The sequence below is a fragment of the Heloderma suspectum genome, chromosome 2 (genome assembly GCF_057233095.1).
Source record: "Heloderma suspectum isolate Gila_16-S chromosome 2, 16-S_ref, whole genome shotgun sequence".
Taxonomy (NCBI): Eukaryota; Metazoa; Chordata; class Lepidosauria; order Squamata; family Helodermatidae; genus Heloderma; species Heloderma suspectum.
Window position 1 is genome coordinate 372,693,101 of NC_139459.1, and position 13,391 is coordinate 372,706,491.

The 13,391-nt window shown below is 47.2% G+C and overlaps 1 protein-coding gene across 1 annotated transcript in view; it reads right to left on the reverse strand.

Moving 5' to 3' along the window:
- Positions 1-551: 551 nt before the first annotated feature.
- Positions 552-13,391, reverse strand: part of LOC146356133 (uncharacterized) — a 33,969-nt gene continuing 21,129 nt past the window's right edge. Inside the window, exons 6-10 of the mRNA XM_084830020.1 lie at positions 7,484-8,241; positions 6,925-7,048; positions 5,804-6,028; positions 2,839-2,955; positions 552-1,978 (exon numbers count right to left, since the gene is read on the reverse strand). Coding sequence (XP_084686146.1) covers positions 804-1,978; positions 2,839-2,955; positions 5,804-6,028; positions 6,925-7,048; positions 7,484-8,241 — 2,399 coding nt within the window. The 3' untranslated portion in view covers positions 552-803. The remainder of the gene's footprint in view (positions 1,979-2,838; positions 2,956-5,803; positions 6,029-6,924; positions 7,049-7,483; positions 8,242-13,391) is intronic.

The window sequence follows — 13,391 nt, forward strand, 5'->3', positions numbered from 1 at the left end:
TGCTGATGATAAGGAAAAGGATGAGGAGCGATAACAGTTGGTGGCAATGGCAGTGAGAAGGTAGACTTGCTGAGGGAGGGGAGCCACTGAGGTGTCTTGCCCAAGGGCCATCAAAAACCTGGAGCTGGCTCTGGATGGGAGGAAAGGGGGTGGGGCCAGGGAAAGGAGGCATGGCTTTCTGGGGAGCCTTGGAGGGCCAGATTTGCCTTGGACCTGAGGTCTGGCACCCCTGGTCTAAAATGGTTCCCTAGTTTAGCTAAGACCTAGCAATAAAGTCACTTCTTTCACCTTATCCCAATCCTGACAGCACAGCTTCCAGCTTTCTTCCTTTCCAGCTCAGCTTCTTTTCTCTCTGGAGACTTTTGTCATTCTCCTTCCTGGCTTCTTCTGATTTCTAGCTTTCCTTTCCCTGCTCTGTTTGCCAGTCTCACTTGTACATGCTATTCTAGTTCTCCTTTCCAACCTCTTAGGGCACATTTCTATGGATGTTTAGACAGAAAAAATGTCCTACAACTCCCAGAATTCCTTAGACAGGCATGGTGGCTGGGGAATGCTGGGAATTGTAGGACTTTTTTCTGTCTAAACATGCTAGGATTGCACTCTTAGTCAATCATTAGGCCATTAGAGTTTGGCTAAGTTTTTTGTTTCTGTAGTCATTGTCATCAGTGCTCTGGTCTTTCCCTTTAAGTTTTAGTTTTCTGGGTTGACCTCCCGCACAAACGCCCAGGCCCTGGCAAGATCAGCCTCTAAACAGAGAGCAACCACTTTACAATGAAAAACAAGCGCAAAATGGCCAAACAGTTTCATTCCTTCACGTACAGTTTTTCCTCTGTGTCGGTTTTCTTATGCTTCCCAGAGGTCTGACTGATCACAAAAGATCTGGCTACAGTCTGGACATTTATACGATCTACATGGATACTTTGATGTGAGGTAAGATCTTTTCTCTGACCGAAGTTCTTTTCGCACACTAAACATTTATAGGGCTTCTTCCCATGTGTGATTCTTTGATGCTGAAGAAGCCTTGACTTGTGAGAGAAGCTCTTGCCACAGTCTGAGCAGCCATATCGCGGCTTGTCTCTCGTGTGAATCAATTTATGTGAAGCGAGGTTGGTGCTCCGATTGAAGCTCTTTTCACACTCCAAGCATTTGTAGGGTTTCTCCCCTGTATGGATCCTTTGATGTCGAGTCAGCCTCGATTTGTCAGTGAACCTTTTGCTACAGTCGGAGCAGCTGTACGGTTTCTCCCCTGTATGGATTATCAGATGTTTAATAAGGTGTGTCCTCTGACCAAAAGTCTTTCCGCATACCAAGCATTTATATGGCTTCTCCCCCGTGTGGATTCTCTTGTGCTTAACCAGATCCGATCGACTGCAAAAACTCTTGTTGCAGTCGGAGCAGCTGAACGGTCTCTCCTTGGTGTGGGTTCTTTGATGAGAGGTCAGGCTGGCGATCTGACAGAAGCTTTTCCCACAATCTGAGCACTTATAGGGTCTCTCCCCTGTGTGGATCCTTCTGTGTGACGTGAGGCTTGAGGAGTGATTGAAGCTCTTTCCACACTCCAAGCACTGATATGGCTTCTCCCCCGTGTGCATTCTTTGATGGGTAGTCAGGCTTCTCTTCTGCTTGAAGGTCTTTCCGCACTCCAAGCATTTGTAGGGTTTCTCCCCTTTGTGGAGGGTTTGACGTTCAGGAAGGTTTTTGCTCCGACTGAAACTTTTCCCAGTGGGTTCCCCAGCATGGCATCTCCAAGCAGCGTTAAGGCACTGATTTCTTCTCTTTTCTGTTATCTTTTTTTGCTGGATTGGGATCCCACTGAAGTCCCCACTCTGACAAAGAATGGGATTATCCTTCCTCTTTCCTTCCTGCCTTTCTGAACCACCTTGATTACAAATGGTTCCTTTCAGCTCTTCGTGGCCAGCTCTTTCTGATGATATCCTGCATGGATCCTGCTCAAGTTCGCTCTCCTGTGTACTAGTTGCTGGAATAAACAAACAAGAAATCAGATAAGAACTCAAGAGACAGAACCCAAGAGACAAAAGAACCCAAGAGAGAAAAGCCATAGATAAGAATCCAAAAGACAAAAGCCTAAGATCATGTCCTCATATATTTATAAGCAAAACAAAATATGGACAACAGTTGCACGTACAAGCAACCAACAAGTGCTAAAGAGCACACAACTACTACAACGCAGAGACTGGCCTGCGAGCTCATATTACGCCAGTACTTTTCCAGCTGCACTGGCTGCCAGTCCATTTCTGGGCCCGATTCAAAGTGCTGGTGTTAACATTCAAAGCCTTTAATGGCTTGGGGCCAGGTTACCTGAAGGATCGCCTCCTTCCATATGTGCCTGCTCGGACCTTAAGATCATCGTCAGCAGCCCTTCTCCGTGAGCCCCTGCCAAAGGAAGTGAGGCGGGTGGCTACTAGGAGGAGGGCTTTTTCTGCTGTGGCACCCCGGCTCTGGAATGAACTCCCTAGTGAGGTTCGCCTGGCACCTACATTGTATTCCTTTCGGTGCCAGGTAAAGACCTTTTTATTTTCCCAGGCATTTTAGCATTTTAGCTTTCTAAATTTTTAGCTTTGCTGTTTTAAATCTGTATTTTAAACTCCTGCACTGCTGCTAGGTTTTATTGTGGTTGTATTGTTATATTGTGGTTTTAATGTTCTATATATTTTAAATTGTTTTATTGTGTGTTGTTTGGTGTTAATTGTTGTGAACCGCCCAGAGAGCTTCAGCTATTGGGCGGTATAGAAATGAAATGAAAGAATAAATAAATAAATAAATAATAAATACAACTAAACCACTAGACTCTAATATGCATACAAAAGTCTTACGTACATTTTATTACAGAGGGTATACATAGCCGGCGCCGAAAGAACTGCGCCCGTAGAGCCGGTGCTCGTAGCCGGCGCGGAAAGAACCGTGCTGGCTGCTCTCCGAGTTTGGGAACTTGACCTTGGAGAGGGGGTAAAAGGGGCATTTCAGTGGGCAGGAAGGTGAGGAGACTGGAGAGGCCAGGATACATGGCATAAAATCCAAATATACAACACTCGAAGGCTAATGGATAATAAACCTCACCCAGGATTATCTAACAACTGCAATGCACAGATGTGATGTTGGAATGAAAGGCACTAAGTTCTAATTTCTGAATAGATAAGTATATACTACTGAAATGCACTCTACGAGTGTCTGGAAGCTTGAATTGGTGCAAAAAGTGGCAGCTAGGCTGCTAACAGTATCAGGACCACATGATTGAATTTATTTAGTATTGCATTTATATCCCGCCTTTTTCCCCTCTTGCAAGGAACCCAGCATGGCTTACATGGTCCTCCTCCTTTCCATTTTTATCCTCACAACGACCTCATGAGGTACGATAGGCTGAGGGCGAGTGACTAGCCCAAAGTCACCCGGCGAGCTTCATGGCCGAGCAGAGACTAGAACCTGGACCTCCTAAGTCCCAGTCCAACAGTTTAACCACCACACCACACTGGCTCTCATTACACATTATACCTGTCCTGAAAGGCCTGCACTGGTGGCCAATTGCTTTCTGGAACCTCCAACCCAACTAGTCTCCCTTCAGCCCCAGTTACAGCCCCAGTTATAGCGCCTCAGCCCCGCTTACAGCACAATGCCCAATTCCTCCTCCTTACCGCCACTCTAACCCACTTCCCATTTCATGGAAGAGTAGGGTTGGAAGGGGCCTATAAGACCATTGAGTCCAATCCCCTGCTCAGTGCAGGAATCCAAGTCAAAGCACCCCTGACAGGTCAAGTCCTAGTCCCCTCAAGCCGTGTCCCCCCTGCCCCTCACAAATCCCCATTTGCGTTCCAGCCTCCTCAGTCATAACCCCACAACACTCTCCTTATTTAACACCTCAGAACAGCCTGCCAATACACCCCTTCCCCCCTTCTCTCCATTATTCCCCACACAACAATCCCCCAACCCCCGTTTTCCTTTCAGGTTGTCTTTCCCCCCATTTAGCCCCTCCCTTAAGAGCCACGGCCACTTTGGCCGGTCCCTCCCCCTCCCCAAATTACCCCCAAGGATAAAATGGAGAGGAGGAGGACCACGTAAGCCGCCTTGGGTCCCCTGCAACTGGGAAAACAGGCTGGGATATAAATGTAATGATATCAAATAAACTCAAGCTTCAGTATAAAAAGGTCAGAACAGAAAACCACAAAGGTTACTGGAAACATTGAAAAGAAGTTGCACACAGAATAATACAACAGAATATATATAAAAATCTTTAACAGGATACAACAAAGTACTGTACGGTGACAAACATTACAGTAAAACAACTTTAAAACATCCCAATCGCATCCTATGTATGCAGAAAGACAGAAAAGGTTACTTCTTGTTAACAAACCCAACATGTGCGGTCTAATACAGATGCCCACAAATAAATGCCAACACTTTGTCTTTTTCAGTGGCTCATATAATTGAAAAAATACTGTAAATGTTCAACTGGTTAGGCCTACCACATCTGGGTAAAAACTCTTCCAATAAAAAATTCCAAACAGCGGAGATATATCACACTAGCAGCCATTCACCTGTATATATTTTTCTAGAGATGAATGGATACTGTAGTTGGATATATACTTTTCTGCAGATGAAGAGATACTACAGTGATAGATCACTGCTGTTTGGATATTTTTTTAAATTGGAAGAGGCTTTACTCAGCAGGTCTAACCCGAGGAGCGTTTAGCGTGTCTTTCAATTATAGGAGCTCGTGCTCTGAGAATCAGATAGCAAGCCTTCTGGGTTCGTTCTGAAGAAGTCTCCCTAGTGCTAATATGTGCCACTGAAGAGGAGTGTGGAGTCGAAACGTGTATGGCATTCATTTATGGCAGGGGTAGGCACCTTTTAGGGGTCAGGGTGCCCACCCCTTGCCCCCCAGGGCCACCTCCCCCCAGCAGCCATGATGCTTAATTTACCACTGAAATTCAGCAAGGTTGTGGTGGGAGGGATTATTGTGGTTTAAAATACCCTCTTTTTGCTGCTGAATTTTGGAGGGGCACAGGATGGCTGCAAAAAACTTGCATCTTTCTTAAGACTGTACATGTTGGTTTGTTTATAATAAGTAACCTTCTCCGCCTTTCTGTATGCATAGGTTGTGACTGTGACGTTTTACAGTTGTTTTATTGCAATGTTTGGTCGCTGTACTGTACTTTATTGCATTCTGTTATGAATTTTTATATTTCCTATTGTATTATTCTGTGTAGTGCTGCCATATTTTGCTTCTCAAATCCCCCTTGGCGTGACACTGCATCATGATATGGTGTTGTTTCAGGCATTAAGGTGATTGAAGTGCAAAAGAGCGGAGGGAGTTTTGCCCCCTCCATTATCCAGCATCTGTTCCTCACAGCTCTGAATATTTGGAAATTTAGCCTATTCTTAATATAAAAAGGGGGAGAGAAACCAGAACTCGACAAGGCAGGATTAGAAAAAGGAACGGGCAACCCTGATGAAAAAGGGGTCCTTTTAATTTGTTTTTAATTACTTTGTGTGTCCTTTCGGTCTGAATGAACGCTCTAAACTCCATACGGCATTCTCTTATGCACAGTCCGTTCACTTTATGGATGTGTTTCATGAAAGGCAGTAATGAAACTTTTCCCACCATTTCTGCCATCCACTGTGACAGTTAACTTTCTGAACAAAGAATTCCCACAGCCCAAGCATTCAAAAGATTCCTCCCTGGTGGGAAAAGAATAAAAAGTATTACGGCAATCTCTCCTGTTAGGACTTGGTCTTGGGGCCACTTGCCATCTTTTCCCATAAGCACTGTAGTCATTTTGCTTCTTACCCGCATCAATTCCTGTGTTGCAACCTCTTCCACAAGGAACGAGTTCATCTACTTCCTCCCTTGGGTGGGTTTCCTGATGAGCCTCGTCCCTTTTCCGACTTGCTGAGGCGCTTTCCTTGTCGCAACACTGGGAAAGGTTCTCTTCTACTTCCCATGTCGATCTCGGTTCTGAACCTTTCGGCACATATTTCTGCTCATCATCCAGGGTCATCCACTGTTGGTCTCCTGGAGAAAAAAACAAGAAATTTTCAAACGGCTTAGTTCTTGACTAAGCGGGCCTGCACCAAAAATGTTGCACCAAGGAATGTTTCTGCCCAAAATTCTACCCTCTCCATTCCATACCACTCAGTTCTCCATTTCCGCATGCCGCACGCATACAGTCAACATGATGTGTTCAGTCCTCATTGGACTGTTTTTGGGGTTTCCCTTCCCTTAGGGCAGGAGTCCCCAATCTGGCACCCACACGCATCTCCAATGGCACCTGTGAAGGGGTCCCCAATGTGGTGCCCGTGGGCACCCACAAAAATCTCTTTAATTCTTTTAAAATTCCCCCCTTTTTAATCTACAAACATGGATTTGTATATATCTATAGCAATGAATACATATGAAATTCATATAGCTTACAAACAATTATACATAGGCTTTAACAGAAGTGGACCAAATAACCAAATAAGTATCCATTTGAAGGTGGTGTTTATATACCACCCGTACCAATATGGAAAGTCTGATAAGGTCTTCATCCATTGCATTACAGGATGGGAGCATTTACCCCTCCAATGTTGTAATATCAGTCTTTTAGCTGTCAAAAGGGTGCAGAGAATCAATTTACGATGGCCATTTAATTTCCATGAAGCAGGTAAATAATTTAAGAGAATGTACATCAATGAATATGAAAAACTGTTCTAGGACAAAAATTTATCTGTGTAACAATCTCCTCCCCAAAAGACACAAGTACTGGACTTTGACAAAACATACGTTTAAAACACTGCACCGCAATTGCACCAATCTGATTAGCTGCATTGCACCGCAGCTAATCAGAATCGGAGTCTTTGGACTCCATAGGGAGCCTGGGCCCAATCCTGACAGCATCCAGGATCTCAAACATGCATATTTCACCTTACCCATCAGCCTGGCCTCCAGATCATCAACTTCCTGTTTAGTCTCTGCGCAGAGTTGCTTCTGTTCGGCACTGGACAATGCTTGGCCTGCCAGGGAGTAACTCACGGCTGCCTCCTCCAATGATACCTGTAACAGTAGAGAGGACCTATCTCAGGGTGCAACAACGGTCCTGGGAGGACTAGATTAGGAGTGCTGAACCCGGTGGAGACTGGTGGCTCTGATGTCAGTCAGAACCAGTCAGAACTCTAAAGGAGCTATCCAAGGCATTTCCCACCCTTAGAGTTCTGACTGGTTCTGACTGAAGCCCGGAGTGGATTCACCGCCCCACTGACATCAGAGCCACCAGCCCAAGGCCAAATTCTATTTTGGAGAAGCTCTCAGGGGTCACATCCAAGTGATGGGCAGGGCCAAAATACCGAAGGAGAAGCAGTCAACTTAACAACAACAATAATGGAATGACATAGAATCATAGAATATGGCATGGCAGAGACCACTGTCAGAGATGGGCAGAGATCTCGACCCTTAGGTCACCGCGGGAACCACACAGTGAGACGGCCTCACCTGGTCTTCCTGTCTCTGGGCCACTTCCTGTCTCAAAAGGAAGTCCTCGGCCAGGGCCACTGCCTGGGAGCAGGTCTCCGGTCCACGTTGCCGGACCCAGCTCTGGATGTGGGAGGGCAGGATGGTCAGCAGCTGCTCCAGGATCAGCAGCTCCAGAATCTGCTCCTTGGAGTGCCGTTCGAATTTCAGCCATCGGCAGCAAAGCTCCTGGAGCCGGATATAAGCGACTCGCGGCCCCTCGGCCTCCTGGTAGCAGAAATGCCGGAAGTGCTGGCGGACCTTCTCCCTGCTCAGGGCGTCCCCTCGCAAAATGGCCGCCTTCACCATCCCGTAGTCCTTTCTGTCCTGGGCCTGCAGCCTGCGAAAGGCCTGCTCGGCTTCTCCGCTGAGGGCTGGCAGGAGCCGGGCCGCCCACTCTTCCTTGGGCCACCGGCAGGCCTCGGCCACTTGCTCGAAGGAGACCAGGAAGGCCTTGGCATCGTCCCAGATTACAGGATCCTCAGACGACTGCGGGATTCCCCAACCTGAATGAGTGGACTCCATTGTTTTCAGGAATTCTTGCCATTGTGTTTCCCACTCATCTGGTTCTTGTTTCACCTCTTTTCCTGGTCTCTTTTTAAGGAATTCTCCAATAGTCCCAGCTTGGAGTACATGTGGGGCTTCTCTCATTCCCTCTGGAAATTCCCCTAATCTAAAGCCTGTGTGGTCTTGGGCTTCCATATTTTTATACCCAGGTGACTCAGAAGAGTAACATCGCACTATTTAAAAAGTCCTAGAATAAATTTCAGTCATCTAAACAGGCATGCTGAGCTTCTGCCTGGGGAAGAGATGGAAACAGGGGGAGTGAATGGAGTGCTTAAAACTAGCAATGAAGAGGAAGAAAATACATTGGCTATATGATACGTTTATGAAAATTATATGCACATTTGAATTTCCATCTTTGTACCTATCATATGTTTGTAAATGTATAATTTCACATTTTATTTTTAAAAAAGAGTGGGACCTGCAACTACATGTTGCTGCGTGTGGTACTCCTGTTCAGTGTTCCAGCCAGCCATGCCCTCTTCCAAGATTCTCATATGGAATCTGACCTTTAATTTTAAATAAACAAAATAAATAAAATTTCCGGATCAGCCTGCAATTAAAAACACAACTGCACTAAAATGTGCATTTATTTTGTCGTGGCTGGAATCTGATTTAATAAATGAGGATGGGGATGATGACTGGGGTTGCTCAGTGGCCACTGGAAAAAAAGAAAACCAGGGTAGGGGGAATTGAATAGAGTGGCTAGATTCCTGAACGGCAGCCACGCCATACTGCAACATTTAGTTGCTGGTCCCCCCTTTTTTTGATTAATTTTTTATTGTGAAATGTCAACAAAACAAAACAAAACAAAAAAGAGGAAAAGGGAAAAAATGTTGCAGGTCCCACTTGTCATGTCTGTAATTCTGATCTTGAAGAACATAAGAAGAGCCGTGCTGGATCAGACCAAGGGTCCATCTGGTCCAGTATTCTGTTCACACAGTGGTCGATGCGCTGTCGACCAGGAACCCACAAGCACGGCATGAGTGCAACAGCACCCTCCCACCCATGTTCCCCAGTCACTGGTGTACATAGGCTCACTGCCTCTGATACTGGAGGTAGCACATAGCCATCAGGACTAGTAGCCGTTGATAGCCTTCTCCTCCAGGAATTTGTCTAACCCCTTTTACAGCCATCCAAATTGGTGGCCATCACTACTTCCTGTGGTAGCGAATTCCACAGTTTAACTCTGTGCTGTGTGAAGGAGTCCTTCCTTTGATCTGTCCTGAATCTCCCAGCAATCAGCTTCATGGGATGTCCCCACTGGGTTCTAGTATTTTGAGAGTGAGAAAAATGTCTCCCTATCCATACTCTCCACACCCTGCATAATTTTGTAGACCTCTATCAGGTCTCCCCTTACCCTCCTTTTTTCTAAACTAAACAATCCCAGCTGTTGTAACCTTCCCTCATGGGGGAGATGCTCCAGCCCCTTGATCACTTTAGTTGCCCTTTTCTGTACTTTTTCCCAGCTCTACAGCATCTCTTTTTAGGTGTGGTGACCAGAACTGGACACAGTATTCCAAGCATGGTCGCACCACAGATTTGTATAGGGGCAGTATGATGCTGGCAGTTTTATTCTCAACCTGTTTTCTAATTATGCCTAACGTGGAGTTTGCCTTTTTTTACAGTGGCCGCACACTGGATTATTTTAATCGAGCTGTCCACCACAACCCCAAGATCTCTTTCTTGGTTGGTCATCGCTAACTCAGATCCCATCAGGCTATACTTTAGTTGGGATTTTTTGCTCCAACGTGCATCACTTTACGCTTGCTTACACTGAACCACATTTGCCATTTAGATGCCCATTTTCCTTTTGGAGCTCTTCACAATCCCTTTTTGTTTTAACCACCCTAAATAGTTTGGTGTCATCCGCAAACTTGGCCCCTTCACTGCTCACTCCACCCAGTCCGGGGCTGCCTATGGAAGTCATTCAATAATTCAAAGTTCCTCCTGCTGAAGCATGGTTAAGACTGCCAACCTAATAAAAATACAACATTTCCCTTCCAAAATCCAACAGCTGGATCGTGAGACGTATCGGCCACGTGCAAAATCAACACTTGAGAAAGTGTGAATCTCACCCACCCACCACCACCAAAAAAAGAGATTCTCTGAGCTTCACCTAAAGCGTTCCCAACTAGTCTTGATCAGCACAAGGTCGGCAGCACAGGATGAAGCGCAGCAGGGGTGGGGAACCTCTTTCAGCCTGAGGGCCAAATTGGTTTTTGGCACGCAAGGGCCAAATGCCGTCCCCTCCCCAGGGGCCACCCCCCCAATACTCCCCCCACCACTCTGCAATCAGGCTTTCAAAAAAGCCTCCACTGGCACTTTTTTACGGGAGGAGGGCTCGTGGTGTTGGGGAAGGGAGCCCTCCCCTCCAGAGCAGCACCCTCCCCCCCAAACACTGTTACAGCATCTCTGACAGACGGCTGTCCAGCCTCTATCCAAAAAAGGACCCACCACTTTGACAGATTGTTCAGCAGCCCCAGGGAAGTCAGAGTCGGAAGGAACCCTAGAGGCCATCTAGTCCACCCCCTCTGCTCAACACAGGCTCTGCAAGGCAGAATGCAGCTACAGCATCTTTGCCAGAGGGCCACCCTGCCTTTGCTGAAAGACCTTGAGCAATGGGAGAAACCCAGGGTGGCTCTGTATATGGGGCAAATGGGGCAACGCCCCCCTGCCTTTAGCCCACCCCCTTGTGGCAGAGAGATCCCCCAACAAACAGGCGCGTTTGCTCCAATGTGCACATAGATGCAGCTCTGTATTTGCGGTGAATGGGGTGGTGACCGCCCCCCCCCCGTCCCCCACTTGTGGCAGAGAGATCTCCCAACAAGCCGGTACATTTGCTCCAATGTACAGCAGACCGGTGCCACGGATGACCTCCGACTGTCCTCCCCCAGCCCCACCGGGCACCAGCCGCCCCTGAAACTCGCCATCTCTGTCCCCACTGCTGAGCATCTCTTACCATTGGGAAGTCCCTCCTAACGTTTCGCCCAAATCTGCCCTTCCCACCCACCGGTTCCCGTCCTGCGCTTCCTCGGAGCGACCGGGAGCCGGTATGCTCCGTCTCTCCCGCGTGAAGGGAGGAGGCTGTCATGTCTGCCCTACAGCCTGGCTAGACATGGATGGTGAGAGGGGAGGGATGGGGTGGGGGCGTTGGATCGAGGCGGCGGGGGGATGGCGGGGCAGCCCCCCCCCAATTCGAGATTGCAAAGGAAATCTGGAGGAAAGAAAAGTGCACGGTTGAGGATCTAGACCCCTTTTGGACAGAGGAGGATGGTGGGGAATTTAGAAAGAGATTTCTTCCTTGGGGATGGAGCTGGGAGGGACGCAGGCAAGAGGCTGCAAGGGTCAGGATCAAAAAAGAGGGTGGGGTCTCCCCCTTCCCGCCCCCCTTCCTGCTGCGGCCCCTCCCTCCTCTTCTGCCCCCCCGCCCCGCCCCGCCCCGCCCCGCCCCGTCCCGTCCCGTCCCGTCCCCGGCATGCTCACCCCGTCCAGGGCCCTTCCAGTTCCAGGCTCTCTCGCTTCCTCGTAAAAGGAGAGACCGAGGCTGGGGGTGGGAAGAGAGAAAAAGAGCTGCTTCCATCTCTCTGCTGCCCTCTCTAGGAAGAGACGCTTTGTCTGCTTAACCCTTTTGCACGGTTCCCAAAGAGGGAGCTTGGCACCTTAGGGTGCAATCCGATGCATGTTTAGGCAGGGAAAAAGGGGCCTACAACTCCCAGCATTCATCATGGCTGGCTGGGGAATGCTGGGAGTTGTAGGCCTTTTCTCTGTCTAAACATGCATCGGACGGCGTCCTTAAAGACTGGACGAACAGATATTTATTTCACACATTTGTATCCCGCCCTATATCATTAAGATCTCAGGGCGGCGTACAGATAAAATCAATTTAAACAGTTGTTGTTGTTGTTCAGTCGTTCAGTCGTGTCCGACTCTTCGTGACCCCATGGACCATAGCACGCCAGGCCTCCCTGTCCTGCGCTCTCTCCCGGAGCGTGCTCAAGTTCATATTCATTGCATCCGTGATGCTATCTAGCCATCTCATCCTCTGCCGTCCCCTTCTCCTTTTGCCTTCAATTTTCCCAGCATCAGGGTCTTTTCCAGGGAGTTTTCTCTTCGCATTAGGTGGCCAAAATATTGGAGCTTCAGCTTCAGTATCTGTCCTTCCAATGAGCAGTCAGGGTTGATTTGCTTTAGGATGGACTGATTTGACCTCCTTGCAGTCCAGGGGACTCGTAAGAGTCTTCTCCAGCACCACAGTTCGAAAGCATCAATTCTTCGGCGCTCAGCCTTCCTTAGAGTCCAGCTCTCACAGCCATACATTACTACTGGGAAAACCATAGCTTTGAATAGACGGACCTTTGTCGGCAAGGTGATGTCTCTGCTTCTTACTATGCTGTCTAGGTTGGCCATAGCTTTCCTCCCAAAGAGCAAGCGTCTTTTAATTTCATGGCTACAGTCACCGTCTGCGGTGATCTTGGAGCCCAAGAAAGTAAAATCTGTCACTGCTTCCATTTCTTCCCCTTCTATATGCCAGGAAGTGATGGGGCCGGATGCCATGATCTTAGTTTTTTTAATGTTGAGTTTCAAACCAGCTTTTGCACTCTCCTCTTTCACCCTCAGCAAGAGGCTCTTGAGATCCTCTTCGCTTTCTGCCATTAGGGTGGTATCGTCTGCATATCGGAGGTTGTTGATAATTCTCCCGGCAATCTTAATTCCGACCTCAGTATAAAACAATAAATAACTTAAACAGTTAAAAGCATCTTAAACCATTAAACCCGCTAATACTAATTTTTAAAAAATCTAAAACAATAAAAATTAAAACAGTGTGCAACTTTGGGGTGCAATAAAAATTAAAACAGTGTGCAACAATTAGCCCTCAAAGGCTGATTGATATGAAAGTTCAAATATTACTATACTTCCCCTTATAGTGTTAACAATTGGATTGTTGTTTTCAAAACATAAAATATACATGTTGTATATTTCAGATTCAGCCATGAAGACAATTCTGACTACGACATCCAGTCAGCCTCCCCACCACCACCATTCCGCCCGCTGCACACACACCAGCCTGCTTTTTTCTAACACCTTGCCTGCTTTTACTTATTTATTTAGAGCATTTATGTACTGCTCCACATCCAAATAGATTCTGGAGTGACAAACAATAAAAAATAAAAAAGAAACAAAACTCTATATTAAAAATGGTTTGTTTCTTAATAACAGAGTATTGATAAAAAAATGTGGCTGGTCAGTCAAGGAAAGCTCTCTGGAATAAAGATGTTTTCAGGAGGTGCTGGAAACAACAGTGTTGGGGCCTGCCTGATCTCCA